The sequence below is a fragment of the Phodopus roborovskii genome, unplaced genomic scaffold (genome assembly GCF_943737965.1).
Source record: "Phodopus roborovskii unplaced genomic scaffold, PHOROB, whole genome shotgun sequence".
Taxonomy (NCBI): Eukaryota; Metazoa; Chordata; class Mammalia; order Rodentia; family Cricetidae; genus Phodopus; species Phodopus roborovskii.
Window position 1 is genome coordinate 10,531,051 of NW_026126516.1, and position 18,222 is coordinate 10,549,272.

The 18,222-nt window shown below is 48.3% G+C and overlaps 1 protein-coding gene across 1 annotated transcript in view; it reads left to right on the plus strand.

The window, feature by feature from the left end:
• The first annotated feature begins 235 nt into the window (after positions 1-235).
• The window catches only part of Dync1h1 (dynein cytoplasmic 1 heavy chain 1), a 61,013-nt gene continuing 43,026 nt past the window's right edge, over positions 236-18,222 (plus strand). Inside the window, exons 1-10 of the mRNA XM_051196621.1 lie at positions 236-676; positions 9,045-9,132; positions 10,939-11,112; positions 11,194-11,449; positions 11,627-11,813; positions 13,841-14,112; positions 14,197-14,424; positions 15,158-16,234; positions 16,500-16,679; positions 17,802-17,951. Of these exons, the coding sequence (XP_051052578.1) occupies positions 424-676; positions 9,045-9,132; positions 10,939-11,112; positions 11,194-11,449; positions 11,627-11,813; positions 13,841-14,112; positions 14,197-14,424; positions 15,158-16,234; positions 16,500-16,679; positions 17,802-17,951 (2,865 nt within the window). The 5' untranslated portion in view covers positions 236-423. The remainder of the gene's footprint in view (positions 677-9,044; positions 9,133-10,938; positions 11,113-11,193; positions 11,450-11,626; positions 11,814-13,840; positions 14,113-14,196; positions 14,425-15,157; positions 16,235-16,499; positions 16,680-17,801; positions 17,952-18,222) is intronic.

An 18,222-nucleotide genomic window follows, 5' to 3' on the forward strand; every position in this document is an offset into this window, starting at 1 on the left:
CTCCCGTCAATGCACTTTTCATACACTGTTTATGGAGCCTTAAGGGGCTCTGTGATATTCTCTGCGACCCTGCGGTTCCTGGACCACTCCAGGGCGGAGACACGCGGGCCCCGCCCTGCTCGGACTACAAGTCCCCAAAGGCCGCGCGGCGGCGCCGCTCCCCGCCCCGCCTCCAGGCGCATGCGTAACGTCGCGACGCCGGCCGCGAGCGGGCGCCGGTGGCTGCAGCCAGCGGGCGGGGCGGGGCCGGCGGGAGCGGCGGCCTTTAGGGCGGAGCCGGCTCCGCTGTCCGCAGTCGTCCGCGGGCTAGCGGGCACAGCGTCTTCGGCCTTCGGTCCCTCTCGCTCTCCGCTCCCCCTCGCCGGGCGGCGGCCTCCCTTCCCGACTCTCTGTCTCTCTCTGTCTCGGTCCCGCGGATCCGCCATGTCGGAGCCGGGCGGCGGCGGCGAGGACGGCTCGGCCGGCCTGGAGGTGTCTGCGGTGCAGAATGTGGCGGACGTGGCGGTGCTGCAGAAGCACCTGCGCAAGCTGGTCCCGCTGCTGCTGGAGGACGGCGGCGACGCGCCGGCCGCGCTGGAGGCGGCGCTGGAGGAGAAGAGCGCCCTGGAGCAGATGCGCAAGTTCCTGTCGGACCCGCAGGTCCACACGGTCCTGGTGGAGCGCTCCACCCTGAAAGGTGCGCGGCGCCCCCTCCCCGCTGGCGTGGAGCGGCCCGGGTGCCCGGGTCCGCCGGCGCCCGCACTGTGGGGTCGCTTTGTCTCCGCGGCCTCTCAAGATGGCCGAGTTGGGTGGAGACGGCGTCTCCGGGGCCTGGCCGGGAGCAGGCCCGCATCCCTGCCTCCAGAGTCACATGAGCTTTTCGGTTTCGATTCGTGTCCACGCTCAGCCCGCTTTGGGATGGATGTGTGTAGGCAGCCTTGGTGCCGGCCCCCGGGTGGGCTCGGGCACCGGTGGGTTGGAGGGAGCCTGAGTGGGCAGGCCCTGGGCACCCAGCATCTCTCTGCTCTCTGGCTGCCCACGCGTAGGCCTCCCTCGGCCTCACGGCATCGATGCTGAGTGGGTGTACCTCCCCATTTTACAAACCAGGAAACCGAGTCCGGTGGCTGCCCCAAGGTCGCCAGCTAGTCCTGACCCTTAGACTAGACTCAGCATAACCAGTTTCCTGTTGATTGCTTGTTCGGCTGATCATGGCTTGAAGTTGTTGATTTGTGACCCTAATGACAGCCCTGTAACATTTAAGTCTTGATTTCAAAGATTTAAAAAAATGTTGGTTACCTAGTTGGGAAAGGAGGCAAAAAGCTGACATACTCCAGTTGTCTCTCCCAGTAGAGACACTCACAGCATACCTAGACGCATGTGGAATCTGGAGCTTGTTTGCAGGATTCCTTCCTTCTCAGTTTTTAAAACCACTTTGTAGCATCTGGGGAGCGTATGTGACCTGTTGGTGAGTGGGTGTGGCATCCCCCTAAGGGTACAGAGGGGGTGTCCACGTAAAATGTAAAGTGAGCACTTAGAGATTGAAGATGGTCTGAGAATGTTGGCTAGCAAGTTCCTTCGACTTTCAAAGGCTTCCCTATTAGAAAGCTGTGTCACTGTGCTTCTTTCGGATAGTTTGTATCTTTGATACTTTGTATCCCTTAGAGGCTATTACAAAATGTTCATTGTGGACCTGCATTGGACCAGAAGTTAGAAGATAGCAAAATGTTTTTCCTTGATCCACAAGAAATTTTAAAGCAGTATGCTATTGGTGCTGGTTTAGTTTACTGTAGCTTAAGGCTGTTTCCTTTACATTTGGAGTTTGTATTCCTACATGGAAATTACTAGTGTAAAGGGGGGAGAGGGGCCTACTACCACGCACGACTTTTGTTCCAAAAAACATCTACCTATAGAAAATTTAAAACATACCTGGAATCCTTCTACCCAGCAGAACTCCTGTAAGACCCCTGAACCATGCTCTCTTGGTCTCTTGTGGGGGTGTGCAAATAACATTATTTTACTAAAATAATTTTTGACCTATATATTTAAATATTTTAAGTAGTTTGACCCTAGCTAATTCTTTTATATTTTTTGTTGCAGTTTGTATATTGAAATCAGTGATTTAAACACAAACTCACAAAAGCCATGAGTCATGGTTTCTCTTTATGAAAAGATGACCAAGTTTTGCTTTGCTCTGGAGTGGCTTTCAGTGATTTGCTTTTCTCAAATCTGTCAATCTGGTATCAAGGGTGGAATGAAACAGTGTCTATGCAGTACACTTGTGTTCCAGCCAAGGGATGATGATCCAGCATTCCAGCCTAGGTTCCACAGTGACTTGCACTTTTGAAAGTTGACTAAGGAATTTGAATGTCTGAGACTGAAATACCTCCTTTCAGTGTTTATTACAAAAAACAAAAACTGTGTGTGTTCCTAGCAGTTTAATGTATCACTAATTGCTTGTTCGCTTAGGAGAACAAGGGAAGATTTAAGCATCTAAGTTTATGCCTTAGGTCTCATTCTTACCAGCCTCACTGTCGTCTCTGCTGAGGCTTGAATCTGGGGCGTTGCGCATGCTAATAATCACTCTCTTGTTGTTGTTATTTGTTATGAGAAAAAGTCTCACAGTGTAGCTAATGTTGGCCTGGAACTATGTAGACCAGGCTGACCACATCTCACAGAGATTACCTGGCTCTGCCTCCTGGGGACTGCCAAGCACACATTCTAACACACAACTGCACCCCTAGCCCTATGCAACGACCTGGGCCTATGCAGAACCTGGGCCCTTGGAGGGAGGCTTTGTTCTTAGTAGTTCACATTGGCTTCTGCAGGCATGATTTTTGCACACTTAGTCAGATATGTGCAGGCAATAGTTGATTGCACTGAATAAATAACACCAATTGTGATTAATGATATGGCTGCTTTCCTGAGCTGGGAAATGTGTTTTTAATACTAGTCACCCCTCCTTTCTCTCTTTTTAAAGATAAATTCTCATGTATCCTAAAGTAGCCTCTAACTCATTTGTAGCCAAGGATGACCTTGATCTTCCTGTGTCAAGCCTCTTAAGTACTAAAGGCGTGCATACCTTGGTCAGTGTTTTCTGCGGTGCTGGGGACAGTGTGCAGAGTGTCATGTAATCCAGGCAAGCACACCACCGGCTGAGCTGTGTCTCCAGCCTCTTCCCAAACCCTTGTACCACATATATAGAAGCATTTCTGAATGCAACCAAATATGTTCTTTTCCTAAAGCTACCCCAACCAGCTATAACCATCGCATTAAAGTGCAGAATTCCTCAGAGTGTAGAATAAAGATGCTGGGTTTAACAGATTATTTTGATAGTAAAGCATCTGAGTCAGCGGGCACATCAGTTTTTCATTCTGAGAAATCTCCTTTCTGGAATTTTTAGTCTGTGAGAAATGGTTTTCTAAATAAAAAGGTGTTTGCTCCTTAACTAGGTGGTTCACATAGTAGGGATGTTTTTGTAGCAGCTCTTAGATGAGCTAGCTTTTCTTGTGCTCTGTCCCTGGCAGGTTGGTCCTGTTAGTAGAAGCATAACAGCTGTGCCTCTGTGACTGGCGTCCTCCAGGTTTTGTGAGTGCCCTGTGGTGATGATGTGAGGGAGAGCAAGAGAGGAGAAAGAGATGCCACACACTTGTCCTCACCGCTCTCCATTCTTAGGCTTGGAACTTTGTCTTCACTACTGGAGATCATGGCTGCTCTTAGTATGTGTGTGTCTGGAATTGGCGATGCAATGTTTTCTAGCGTTAGGGGACTCAGCTCTTCATTGGTGCAGAGATGGCTGCGGACTGGAAAGGGAAAGACTTTTTTTCTCATTTCACGTAGAACATTTTATGGTTCCCAGCCTCACAGAACATCTGTATGGATACTTAGGAAAATTGTTTCTGTGGGCCTTCAAAAGTTATTTTTCTAAGCATTTAATCTTCATGAGAAATTATGAAGTGTAGTAATGTATGGCTTTTAAAGACTTCATATAGCTGGGGTTCCCTGGGGTGCTAAGGGATGCTGGGGGCCAGAGTATTTCAAATATGACTTCTTGCCTCTCTAGTCTGAAATATGAAATACTTCTCAATCTGAAACTTTCTGAACTACATTATGGATCTTCAGCCTGCATTCATTTCCAGACTTGGACCTCACATGGTTAATAAAGTGATCAGTAAGTCAGCTGAGAAAGCCTTCTGTGAGGCCGTACTAGTTCAGCACTGGGAGTCTGTCAGCCTGTCAGGATGCAGGTGGGGCCCACACCTTACAAGGCAAGGCAGTCTGCAGCAAGGTGAGCAGGAGTGTGCAGTGCAGTAAATGTGTTTTGTTGTGCAAAGGGGAGGCCATATCCACTGCTGTTTAGGGGATAAAGCTGGGTGGGCTGGGAAGACAGGAGGGAATTGATTTACCTGTTCATTCCTGAGAAAGGAAACTAGAACTCTAGTTTAAACCTGTTACAGAAAGGACTTCTTTTTTAATTGGAAAAAAAAATTCCATATATTTTGATCATACCCCCCCATTTTTCCAGATCCTCCCCACCCAGTTTTATGTTCTTTTTCTCTTTCAAAATAAAAGCAAAAAGATCCCAGTTCTTGGGAGGCAAAGGCAGACAGATCTCTGTACAGGCAAATCTCTGAGTTCAAGACCAGCTTAGTCTGCAGGGTTAGTTCCAGGACAGACAGAGCTACATCAAGAAACCCTATGTCAAGAAAGAGAGAGAGAAAGAAGAAAAGAAAAAAAAAAAAAAAAAAAGAAGCCATAGCCCCCCCAAACCAAAAATCAAAACAGACAAAAACTAATAATATAAAAAATGTCAAAACAGTAAAATGAAACAAAGATACCACTGACTTTATTGGCCAACTACTCTTGGGCATAGGGCTTGCCCTGAAGAGTGGTTGACTACCCGTTGAGACTTCATTGGGGAAAAGTTGTTTTCCTTTGCCAGCAGGTATTGACTAGGGGTGGAGCCCAAATCCGCTTGCTTTCCATAGTCTGGAGCCCCTTCTGGCTTGAACCTGAACAGGTCTCATGGTGCATCCTACCACAGCCTCTGTTAGTTCATACTGCATCAATCCCATTGTGTCTGGAACCCCTTTCTCTTGAGGGGAGGGGTCTGATGAAAAGGAAAGGATTTTTGAAAGAGTTGAAACTAATCTGCAGTTCCTCAGTGTGTCTATTGAGATGGGAGTGTTTGATGCTGGCAAGATGGCTCTGTTCTTGCAGAGGATCTGGGCTTGATTCCCAGCACCTACTCACAACCTCTTTTGGCCTCCATGGGCAGCAGGCATACAAGTGGTACACATTTGTGCATTCAAGCAAAACACCCATACACATACAGTATTAAAATGTTAAAAGATATTAATGTTTGTTTTAATCTATTATCAATTATTTCTTCTAAATTAATATTAACTGGAAAAGTACTAAGTCCTTGGGACTGGGAGGCACCCCAGTTGGTAGGATTCCTATTAGCCGTTGATTTAATCCCCAACACTTGGTAGTGTTTGTCCATAATCCCAGCACTTGGCAGGTGGAACCAGGAGATTCAGAAGTCCAGGGTCTAATCCAAGGCCTGCCTAGACTATGGGAGAACTCGTTTCTGGAAAAGAAGTATTGAGGATTAGGTTCCTTAGGATCAGTGACTTTCTGTTTAAATGAACTAAGGTGTGTGACAGTCACAGTAGTAAGTGTAACAAGCTAAGAGGATATTTGTTTGCAAACCTTTGAGGTTGAGGAACCCTGACTTTCTCATGGAGCTCTGAGCCAGGTACCAGCACAGGGAGTGTCGTGGCAGCAAAGTCGCGGTCCTGAGCACCAGCGATAGAAAAGCGGTAAAGCTAAAACACTCCATGGGAAAAGAGGCTTCGTGTGGTGGTGGTACCCACCATGACATGGCATTGTTTGTTTAAATTGTAGAGGGGAAAGAAGATAAGGGATAACCAGGAACTTGTAACACATCGGTTGTGGGATGAGGGCAGGGATGCTTTCATCTGCGCTGTGGCTGGCAGAAAGTTGGGAGGGAATGACGAAGCTTTACCCAGTTTCCTACCTCCCCGGTCACCACACATTTTTTTCTCTTTTTTAAGATTTATTTATTTAACATGCTCTGTCTGCATGTATGCTTTCATGCCAGAAGGCATCAGATCCCACTATAGATGGGTGTGAGCCACCATGTGGTTGCTGGGAATTGAACTCGTGGACCTCTGGAAGAGCAGCCAGTGCTCTTAACCACTGAGCCATCTCTCCAGCCCCACCACACTTGATGAAAATGTCTGCGCAGGTGAGGGTGGTGCAGTTCATTAAGACACAGTGTCCTCCTAATTTGCACCTGTAATTTGAGATATATTGGTCTGTCCGAAGAAGCCTGGGCATCCAAATGCTCCTGCCAGTCGGCCAGTGTCCACAGCAGAGCTTGCGGCGTTTGGGAGGCAGGTCCAGCTGTTCCTGAGCTGCAGGCTATGATCCTCACCTGTGTTAACTGTGTGTTAACCAGGAACTCGGGATCAGGAACCTAACTAGAGATGTACTGAAATGTACTGTCTGGTAAAACATGTAGGTTTATGATGGGATATCTTGCTCAGCCTGGATGCATCAGGGAGGGACTGGGTCTTGCCTCAGTTTGGTATACCAGACCTTGTTGACTCCTCAAGGGAGGCCTTACCCCCTCTGAGGAGGGGATGGGGGGTGATGGGGCTAGTATGTAAAGTGAAAAAAATTTAAAGAAGAAAATGTAGGTTGTGTTTGCAGATAACTTTGTAGATGGAAGGCAGTCACAGCCTTCCTCTTTCTTAGTAATTAATAGTCAAGTGTCTTTATAGAGACAAAAGGGAGCACACACAGTTTTGGAGCTGATCCATAACTCTGGCTGACCTGAACTCACTCTGTAGACCAAGCTGACTGGAACTTGTGGTGATCCCTCTGTCTCTGCTTCCCCAGTGCTGAGATCACAAGTGTATGCTGTCAAGTTTGACTTTTTGCAAAAATGATTATCTGATGGCAATTTATCAAATTCATAATATTCTGTAATCAGGGTATGGCTATATTCAGACTTATTTACCAGAAATTTAGATAACAAGACTGGTCCTAACATGTCTCTCAGATTGACCAGTAATGACTTCCCTAAGTTATTATCAGAGGATGCTGGAATTGCACCCACGCTGCAGGACTGTCTTGGAGACCTTCCTGTCTGAGGATTATGTCATTGGGTGTGTCTTCCTGAGCCAGCCTGAGCAGCTTCTGTCACACCGCAGTGCTCCTAGTGTTGAACTGCAGCATTGGCTGCAGAGCCCTGACTCACACAGTGGGGTGGGCATGAGCCCAAGATTGAGAAGTGCAGCAGCAGTTTGAGACCTGGTTTGAGACCGTTTCTCCGTCTCTGGGACTGATGGTGCCCGTGGGGAAGGGCTGCTTCAGGGTTTTCAGCTGAGTCAAGGAATTCTTTTAGTGGTTACAGAATGTCCTTTTATTGTCTTACGTTGCTTGAGTGTTATTTGATGATGCATTTTATTTATTTAATTTTGTTTTGGGGGGTTAGGATTTCTTTATGTAGTCTTGACTGCCTGGAATTAACTCTGTAGACCATGCTGGCCTCAAACTCACAGAGATTCACCTGCCTTTGATCCCAAGTGCTGGGATTAAAGGTGTAAGCCACCAGGCCTGACAAGACAGTATTTCATGATTCCCCTGCCTTGACAGCATGCCTTTATGGACTTTGTCTTATACTTGTATTTTAGAGATTACAGGCATAGGTGTGGCCACTTTCAGGAAGCAGGGTTGTCTTGTGTTGTAGCCATGTTTGAGTAGTTGAAAAATCAGTTGATTTATCAAGGTTTTTTAAAAATAGGTTTTTAAAAGTTAAAAAGTTAAAAACCTTGCCATTCTAAAGCTGTTCATTTGGGAAGGCCCTGCACAAGAGGAACATGTCAGATCTTCTTGGCAAAGTGTGGCTTCATAATCTGGATGAATGGGCACAGGCTCAGTGCTGGGTGCGCACCACTCCATAGCACTGGGTGCGGCCCTTAGACAACTGGGTGCATCCAGGGACCCAGACAGTGGACAGGTGCTGACACCCTGCTCCTGGGGCTGCTTCTCAGCATTCACACACCACACCGCAGGTAGTCTCTTCCTCGGCTGAGACGCAGAGTATAACACAGCCCAGAGCAGGGTCCTGTGCTGTGCAGAAGTGGCATCGGCATCTGGGGTAGGCACTGCTTGTATTCTCAGAGTGCCTGATGCCTTCAGGGTGCTGTCAGGAGACACCAGCTCCCACACAGTGACAGTGATTGCTTTTAAAAACGGGGTAGTACTAGGCATACTAGAATGTTTTGCCACCCACTTCCCCCTCCTCTCCCTAAAATTATATCAAAAGCAGTTGTTTAGAAGAAATGTCTCTGGGATAAGATGAATTACATATCTTGCTTTGTAGTGTGGATTTTGTTTTTAAAGTTGGCTTACAAAGAAATGGTTTTCATTACAGTATTTGCATAGATGACTGTCATTCTAGTTTTTATTATTCAGCTCGTTACCCTCTGCTCTCCCCTCCTCCCTGAGCCCTTCTCATTGCTCCCCTACTTTCCCCAAATGAGTCACATGGTGCTTTCCAGCCGAGTGTCTTGGGTACCATTTACGTACACTGTATACCTGGACAACAGGGCTAATATTCCTGCCAGCCCAGGGCTGACTGTGTGACATGGAAATGCTTGTCATTGTCATGTGTTAAGAGCTGACTACTGGAGATGGAAAGAGATTTGTATGTTTGGGACACAGGTGAGTGTAGTGGGCTAGGACAGTGAGAATCTGGCAGAAACTACTGGCGCTGGCAGTGGCCACAGGCATGCCTGGCCCTGAGACTTGATGTGCGTCTTCATGTTGATTCTTCCAGTAGCTCAGGCACTTAGTATTGCCTGGGAGATACAGAGAAGTCAGCCTCCTTGTCCCCAGAGTCACACAACCATCAAGTGCCCAACTTAGGAGTCAGGAAAAACAGGGAGTACCAGCACCGTGGGGTGGGGTGGGGCGAGGGCCAGTCTCTTCAGACTTGATGTGAATTTAATAATATTGTTATGACTTTGTAGAGGATGTTGGTGATGAAGGAGAAGAGGAGAAAGAATTCATTTCCTATAACATCAACATAGACATTCATTACGGCGTCAAGTCTAATAGGTAAGTAGTCTGAGTATGCCATTATGTAAACGAGCCACGGGTCTACTGCACCTGAGCACAGATTTCTAAGTCAGTGTAACTTCTGAAACACTCCAGTTTAATAGTTAAACGTGGTGCGGGTCTTATGCTTGAGTTGTCATGTACTTACTAGTAGTTTTGGGTTTCAGTCGTATTTTATTCTGTGGTTAATAGTGATCTCTGCTTTTACCTTATTTTCATTCTTGTGTACAGGCCTGATTCTTTTTAGGAATAATCCTTCTTCAGAGTAGTATTAGTAGTTCACAGGAAATAAAGTTTCAATGCATGTTACCACATTTTCCGCCCTCAGTAGAAACTTTCAAGTTTTTGTATATGAATACTGTCATTCTGCACCGACAGTCAAGACTTGAAGTTGCTAAGTAGAGCGGTACACTCTATGTACCCCAGGGTTTAGAAGGCTGACCAAATGCCTGGACTCAGCCTAGTCTGCATAGGAGGAAAAAAAAAAAAACTGTCTCAAAAAAAAAAAAAGGTGGGGAGCACTCCCAGGAAGAGCTGTGTGGATGGCCGGGAGCACTCCCAGGAAGAGCTGTGTGTGGATGGCCAGGAGCACTCCCAGGAAGAGCTGTGTGTGTGTGTGGTGGGGAGCACTCCCAGGAAGAGCTGTGTGTGTGTGTGGTGGGGTCGCACTCCCAGGAAGAGCTGTGTGTGTGTGGTGGGGAGCACTCCCAGGAAGAGCTGCGTGTGTGTGTGTGTGGTGGGGAGCACTCCCAGGAAGAGCTGTGTGTGTGTGGTGGGGAGCACTCCCAGGAAGAGCTGTGTGTGTGTGGTGGGGAGCACTCCCAGGAAGAGCTGCGTGTGTGTGTGTGTGTGTGTGTGTGTGTGTGTGTGTGTGTGTGGTGGGGAGCACTCCCAGGAAGAGCTGTGTGGATGGCGGGAAGCACTCCCAGATAGGAGTTGCTAGCAGTTGCCACTCGTGGGTTGGAGAAGCATAGAGATTTGCCTCACTTTGTGCTGCAAAAATACCTGTTAATTTTCCCTTCAGTTCTCGTCTTCTGCAGTACTGAAAGTAGCCTACCGTTGGGTAGGTCACGGTACAGCCTTCAGGACTCTTCTCTACTTCCACCATGTGGGTGTGGGGCAGCGGTGGGTGCAAAAGCGGGGATTGAACTCAGGCTTTTGGTTTGGTGTCAGCTGCCCTTGTGCCCTGAGCCATCTCATCGGCCCATGTGATGTACGGAGGGAATGGGAGTCTAGTGGAAGTGGCGTCTGGAGGTAGGAAGAGAATGCAGAAGATAGTGAACTGAGGGAGCGGCCAGGTCAGCGGGTGTGCAGCCCTTAATGCTGGCAGCTGACGTGTCAGTTAACATGTCCGTGGTGCCCGGTAGTGCAGATACGATTGATGACAGTTAACATTAGTGCAGGTATGATTGACACGCAGCTTACAGCTGCTTGAGCAGGTTGGTTTTAAACAGAGCTGTGATTCTGCCAGCCCAGTTGCTACCTTTGCCTGGTGTCATAGAACATGTGATAGCCATTCTCCTATAGTCGGGGAGGAAGATGGAAAAGCTAGAAAAGCAACCATTCAGCGTGGTTGGTTGGTTAGTTTGAGCCCGGGTCTCACTGAAACTCAGAGAGATGCCTGCCTCTGCCTTCTGAGTGCCGAGATTGAAGGTGTGCGCCACCACACCTACCCAGCTCAGTCTTGTCTGCATGTAATTTGAAGTTAATGTCCAAATAATGTTTTAAATTTTTTTTAACACAAAAACTATAATTGTTAAAACTAAGGATGGTACTTCTGTTCTGATCTTCTCTTTGTCCTTTTAGCTTGGCATTCATCAAGCGAGCCCCTGTGATTGACGCAGACAAACCAGTGTCTTCGCAGCTCCGAGTCCTCACACTCAGCGAAGACTCACCGTACGAAACGCTGCACTCGTTCATCAGCAATGCTGTGGCTCCTTTCTTCAAGTCCTACATCAGAGAGTCTGGCAAGGCGGACAGGTAAGCACTGCTGTCTGTGTTACAAAGGTGTCCCCTTCGCGCGAATGTGCTCTGGCTCTGAGATACTGCATGTCTTTGTAGGGATGGTGATAAAATGGCTCCTTCCGTTGAAAAAAAGATCGCAGAACTTGAGATGGGACTCCTTCACCTTCAGCAAAACATTGAGATCCCAGAGATCAGCTTGCCAATTCATCCCATTATCACCAATGTCGCAAAGCAGTGCTATGAGCATGGAGAAAAGCCCAAGGTCACGGATTTCGGCGATAAGGTCGAAGACCCAACTTTTCTTAACCAGTTACAGTCTGGAGTTAATCGGTGGATCCGAGAAATTCAGAAGGTAAGAGCACTGTAATTGAAAGCCAGTGTGAACTGGCTTGCTCTTTTAATGTCTGGGAAGCTGCCCTGAGTTCCGGTGTGATAATGTGACAGTAAGGGTATTTACTGCAGGGCCGGGGTCTGTATGGGGGAGAGATCGCCTTAGGATTTACAAGCCAGTGTCTTCTTATCTTCAAAGGTGACCAAACTGGATCGAGATCCCGCATCAGGAACGGCCTTGCAGGAAATCAGCTTTTGGCTAAACTTGGAACGCGCATTGTACCGCATCCAGGAGAAGCGGGAGAGCCCGGAGGTCCTCCTGACTCTAGACATCTTGAAGCATGGCAAGCGTTTCCACGCCACTGTCAGTTTTGACACTGACACAGGTAAAACCTGATTTTACAGAGCCGTAGTCTGATGCATAAGTTACTGCTTTTGCTTCTTAAGGTCTTTGATGACTTAGATGAAAATTAGTAGATGTACTATGGGATCAGACCCTTGTTTGTACCAGCGGGACACGCCCTCAACACTACTATTGTTGTGGCATGACTTTTTCTCTGTGGCATCTTGTCTCACCCTTCCCATAATTCTCTGGGATAAAATTCTAGGACTGCCCTCCCCACCTGCTCAATTCATTTCCCCTTCATGGCTTTCAGAGACTAAGGCAGTTTCTAGGCCTGGGGATAGAGAGCCCTGGGACTTCATGGCTTTCAGAGACTAAGGCAGTTTCTAGGCCTGGGGATAGAGAGCCCTGGGGCTTCATGGCTTTCAGAGACTAAGGCAGTTTCTAGGCCTGGGGATAGAGAGCCCTGGGGCTTGGGCTCGTGTCTCTCCACTGTGTGATCGCTGGGCAGCAGGGTCATTGCTCGGTGCTGCCTCCCTTCTCTTCTCCCCTTCCACACCCTCCCCCTCCTCCTCCCAGGGAATGAGAGCTGCTGGTGTGCTGGTGCACATACCTCAGCGTCTCCTCTTCCCTACCCCCAATACTGAGTGAGGATTGAACCCCACGTCTTAGATACCGAGTAAATGCTCTTCCACAGAACTTTGGACTTAGAGGTAGGATTCTAAGGTCAAGGCCGGCCTGGTCTACGTAACAAGACCCTTGTTTCAAAAATAACCAAGGGATAGGAATGTTGCTCAGTGGTAGAGTGCCTGCCTAGTAAGCATAGGTCTGGGGTCCAACCCCACGTTCATTTTTTAATAAGAACAGTGGGAGGGAAGTTGCATTGGCATGTACTGTATGTGAAGCATTTCTATAAGCTTCATAGCCACAAAGATCAAGTAATTAATACCCACCCACTTCCATCCCACGAAGTGTGGTACTTATCATTTTAAGTGAGGAAATTTCAAGCAGAGTCCCTCAGGCTACTGTGACCACCTTACAGATGTTAACTGGCGTTCAACGACACTGATACGCGTGTACACTTGATTCTTTTTTGTGATTATTATTTACTTTATTTTTTAAAACTGTGTTTACGTGTGTGTGCATGTGAGTGCTAGTGACTGTGGACACCAGAAGTGTCCTTGGAGCTCAAGTTCCAGGTAGTTGTGTGCCACCTGACTTGTGTTCTGGGAATGAAACTCAGATCCTCTGAAAGAGCAACAGGCTCTGAACCACTGAGCCACTGCTCCAGCCCCTTAGGTCTTTCCTCTAAAACGTCTCTGAAACTGTCCTTTTTTTTTTTTTTTTTTTTTTTTTTTTTATGGGTTTTCATGTAGCTCACACTGGTCTCAGACTTGCTGTATAGCCAAGGATGACCTTGAACCTGCCAATCCTGTCTGTATCTCCCCAGGACTGGGGTGTAATCACCACACTTTGCTTTAAATCTTTCTTCCCCAATATTTTTTTTAAAATCTTATGTCAGAGGAAGAGATAGACCAAAAGCCAATTTTCCCTGTGATTCTATGTTCATAATGAGACATTCAAATTCAGCCATGATGAGTGTTCTCAAGGCTGACATTGAAGTTCCTTTAAACTTCCTCCAGTAAAACCTCCAGTAGGCAATACTAAAGCAAAATGTAAAGTTAGAGTGTGCGGCCGCCTCTAGCAGGTGTTAGTGTGCAGGCTGGTTATTACACATCTTGAGTGTGTGTGTGTGTGTGTGTGTGTGCGTACACCGTGTGCTGAGGTCAGAAGAGGATATTGGTGCTCTGTAACTGAAAACTTTGATGGTTGTGAGCTGCTGTGTGGGTGCTAGGAAGCAGCCCAGGTCCTCTGCTTGTACCGGCTGCGCTGTCTCAGCAAAAACAGGACCGAGGCCTCGCTGGGGCTGTTGGTATTTTCTTCCCAATACCATGAATTACTTTTCTGTAACTAAACATTTATAGCTTCAAGATGCATTTCATAGTTAAGGCATAGTTTACTTGACTTTATTATCTTCCACAAAACCATTAACCCTTTCTGTCAATCTAGGTCTCAAGCAGGCGCTGGAAACAGTGAATGACTATAACCCTCTGATGAAAGATTTCCCTCTGAATGACTTGCTGTCTGCCACTGAGCTGGACAAAATAAGGCAGGCACTTGTTGCAATTTTCACGCATCTGAGAAAGATCCGAAACACAAAATACCCCATCCAGCGGGCCCTGCGTCTTGTGGAGGCAATTTCCAGAGACTTGAGTTCTCAGCTGCTCAAGGTCTTGGGCACTAGGAAGTTGATGCATATAGCTTATGAAGAGTTTGAAAAAGTAAGTCCTAGTTGTTAGAAAGCTATCCCGAATCAGTACGGTAATGTGATGTAATGACAAGCCCATCTCCACCTTTCGCTCTAGGTCATGGTGGCTTGCTTCGAAGTCTTCCAGACGTGGGATGACGAGTATGAGAAGCTTCAGGTGCTCTTGAGAGACATCGTCAAAAGGAAGAGGGAGGAGAACCTGAAGATGGTGTGGCGCATCAACCCTGCTCACAGGAAGCTCCAGGCGCGCCTCGACCAGATGAGAAAGTTCCGACGCCAGCATGAGCAGCTGAGGGCAGTCATTGTCCGGGTCCTGAGGCCGCAGGTGTGTGTGTGTGTGTTACAGATGCTGGCTCACAGGCTCCCCCTTGTGATGCCTCTTTAATTAGCTCTTTTGAAGCCGTAGCTACTTTGTGCTGAGGGTTTTCCCTTCAGGCCTACTTCTGTCTTTGAGATCTCTTGGTTATCAGTTACCGTGCGCAGCATGCGGGGCAGCTGAGAGACAGGGCACTGACCTAGCATGCATGACGTCCTGGGTCCCCACCGTGCCCCACCCAGTCCTTTGCCCTTCACCTTGAGAGCCCTCAGCCAGACCCCCTGGGCTTTGTCTGATAGCACTGTGTGGTTAGTGAGAGACCTCGCCATAAGTTAGGGAGGTGATTATCTCTGAGCTTTACTGAAATAATTCAGTGCTTCCTTCTCTTTCTTTGTACATTTTTGGGGTTTTTATTTGCTTTTTTGTTTTGTCTCATCCTAGGGAGTAAAGCAAGGCCCTGTGCGTGCTAGTCACGTGCTCTGTCACCGCACTATGCCCCAGTCTTGCGTGTGTCCTTTCTCCTTTGAGTTCCCTCTTTTCCACTTCTTCCCTCTTTGAAGAAAACACAGTGGAGGCAAAAATGTGCAAGGAGACCTTTACAGCATGGTCAGGGTTGAATTGTGATTATAAAATGATAAAGGGTAAAAGCCCACCCGCACTGCTGCATAAGCCTGTGCGCTCTCTGCTCATGACAGAATAAACCTCTTTTGCAAATACTTTTTGTCCCAAATCTTTCTTTTAGGTCACAGCTGTTGCACAACAGAATCAAGGAGAGGCACCTGAACCCCAAGACATGAAGGTGGCTGAGGTCCTCTTCGATGCTGCAGATGCCAATGCTATTGAGGAGGTGAACCTGGCCTATGAGAATGTCAAGGAAGTAGATGGGCTGGATGTTTCCAAAGAAGGTACAGAGGCTTGGGAGGCGGCAATGAAGAGATACGATGAGAGGATCGACCGCGTGGAGACACGCATCACTGCCCGCCTTCGAGATCAACTTGGCACAGCCAAGAATGCCAATGAGATGTTTAGGATCTTCTCCAGGTTCAATGCACTGTTTGTCCGCCCACACATCCGAGGGGCCATTCGTGAATACCAGACCCAGCTGATCCAGCGTGTAAAAGATGACATCGAATCTCTACATGACAAGTTCAAGGTCCAGTACCCACAAAGCCAAGCTTGTAAAATGAGTCATGTCCGTGACTTGCCCCCTGTGTCAGGGTCGATCATCTGGGCTAAACAGATTGACAGACAACTCACTGCCTACATGAAGCGAGTAGAAGACGTCCTGGGCAAGGGTTGGGAGAACCACGTGGAGGGGCAGAAGCTGAAGCAGGATGGAGACAGCTTTCGTATGAAGCTCAATACCCAGGAAATCTTTGATGACTGGGCGAGGAAGGTTCAGCAACGCAACCTTGGTGTCTCGGGGCGTATCTTCACCATCGAGAGTGCGCGTGTGCGGGGCCGCACTGGTAATGTGCTCAAGCTAAAGGTGAACTTTCTTCCAGAGATCATAACCCTGTCCAAAGAAGTCCGAAACCTCAAGTGGCTTGGCTTCCGTGTGCCACTCGCAATCGTGAACAAGGCTCACCAAGCCAACCAGCTCTACCCATTTGCCATCTCATTGATTGAAAGTGTCCGCACTTACGAGCGTACCTGTGAGAAGGTGGAGGAACGCAACACCATCTCGCTCTTGGTGGCCGGCTTGAAGAAGGAGGTTCAGGCCTTGATCGCAGAAGGCATTGCCTTGGTGTGGGAGTCCTACAAACTCGACCCCTATGTACAGCGCCTGGCGGAGACGGTGTTCAACTTCCAGGAGAAGGTGACGACCCTTCAGCATTTGTGGTGGCTCCAGTTGCTAATTCAGGGAACACTAATTCTCCCCAGCAGTCTGTAAGATTGAAGCGGAGGCCATTGGAGCTCAGGGAGGAGAGACGCTGCCTGGCGCTTTGGGAAACCTAGATAGAGAGGGACCCCCGGGGCTGACCGTGTGTGCTGGCACAACTAGAGGGGGCGGTGTCTCCAGACCTGCGGGAGTGCTGTCCTCTGGGCCGTTTAAAGCTCTAACACTAAATACCCTCCTCTAGGTGGACGATCTACTGATTATTGAGGAAAAGATAGATCTGGAAGTGCGCTCCCTGGAAACCTGCATGTATGATCACAAGACATTCTCTGAGATCCTGAACAGGGTCCAGAAAGCGGTGGACGACCTGAACCTGCACTCCTATTCCAATCTGCCCATCTGGGTCAACAAGCTGGACATGGAGGTGCGGCTGTGCGGGCCAGGGCACTTCCTGTCTCTGCTGTCCCCGGCAGTTGGTCAGCTAGGAGCAGGGGGTTGGGGTGCAGAGAGAGTCCCTCTTTTGCTGGAACTTGCCAGTTCCTGTTGGCCTTTCTCTCCTGGTCACATGATTTAAGTTGTTTTGGTGGCAGCGGTGATGATGAGGGCTGGAATCCAATGCCTTGCTCACCCCTGGTCCATCCCTCAGTCCCTAGCCCTCCAGACACCCCCTCTGGCAAAAGAGTGAGGCCAGGGCTGAGTGGCTTTTCTTACTGCCGCATCGACATGTGGCTAGCGAGGCCATAGCAGGAGTTACAGACTAAACGTGGCCGGTTCTCTCCTGAAATTTTTTAAAAAATTATTTTATGTATATTAATGTTTTGCCTTCATGTATGTCTGTGAAGGTGTCAGATCCCCTGGAACTGGAGTTACAGACAGTTGTGAGCTGCCATGTGGATGCTGGGAATTGAACCTGGGTTCTCTGGAAATATAGCCAATGATCTTAACCTCTGAGACATCTCTCTGACTCCCCAGTTCATCTCTCCAGCCCCCTCTCTCCTTGAATTTAAAATGGCTGCCATGCAGAGGATACAGCAGAAAGAAAAGTTAACAGCCTACAGATGTGGTAGATAGATGGCCTCAGCCCTCAGATTCCTGCAGTGTTGTGTGGTCTACAGCATGCTGGTGACAGACATGCTGAGGCCCTGTCTGTCACACACGGGGAGTTTGCCTCAATCTGGACAGAGGAAAGGCTTTCTTCTACTTGTTGAAGGGAAATGGCTTGGTCTGCAAGCCAGTGTCTCTAGTTTGACTCTAAAACTAGCTACCTCCAAGCTCCACAAAATAGCACTTAAAGTGGGTCTCATCAGAAGTGACAACCACCAAGAGCACAGCTGCATTTGCGGTGTGGCATTAAGTCTCCTTGTCACTCAGGAGTGGGGACATTGGGGACCACAAGTCCCAAGGGTGGAGAGCCACAGATGAGATGGAAGTGAGACAGGGTTGGAGTTGGAATGTTGACTTTGACACACCTGCCACCTTCTCCTTCTCATGCTTTTGCGAGCTGGCCTGCAAAAGCAGCTGCTCAGTGACTCTGCTTTCCCTGTAGATTGAAAGGATACTGGGTGTTCGGCTACAAGCTGGGCTCAGAGCTTGGACCCAGGTTCTTCTTGGACAAGCTGAAGATAAAGCAGAAGTTGACATGGATACAGATGCTCCACAAGTCAGTCACAAGCCTGGCGGAGAGCCAAAGATCAAAGTGAGTATCTCCATGGCGCTCACCTTGGTGTAAGCAAAGCAAGTCCCTCCCCTCGAGAAGCACCTCTAGAAGCTTAGGCAAGAGGATCACAAGTTCGAGGTCAGCCCAGGTTATGTCGTGAGACCCAGTCTCACTTGCTCAGAGTGTGGAAACCCGGGGCTGGGGGCTAGGCGTGGAGTGTACAAAGAAGTCATCTTATGCTAGAAAAGCCTGGCAGACACCATTTAACCAGTTGATGAATGTTAGCAGCACCAGGGATGAGGGTGATACC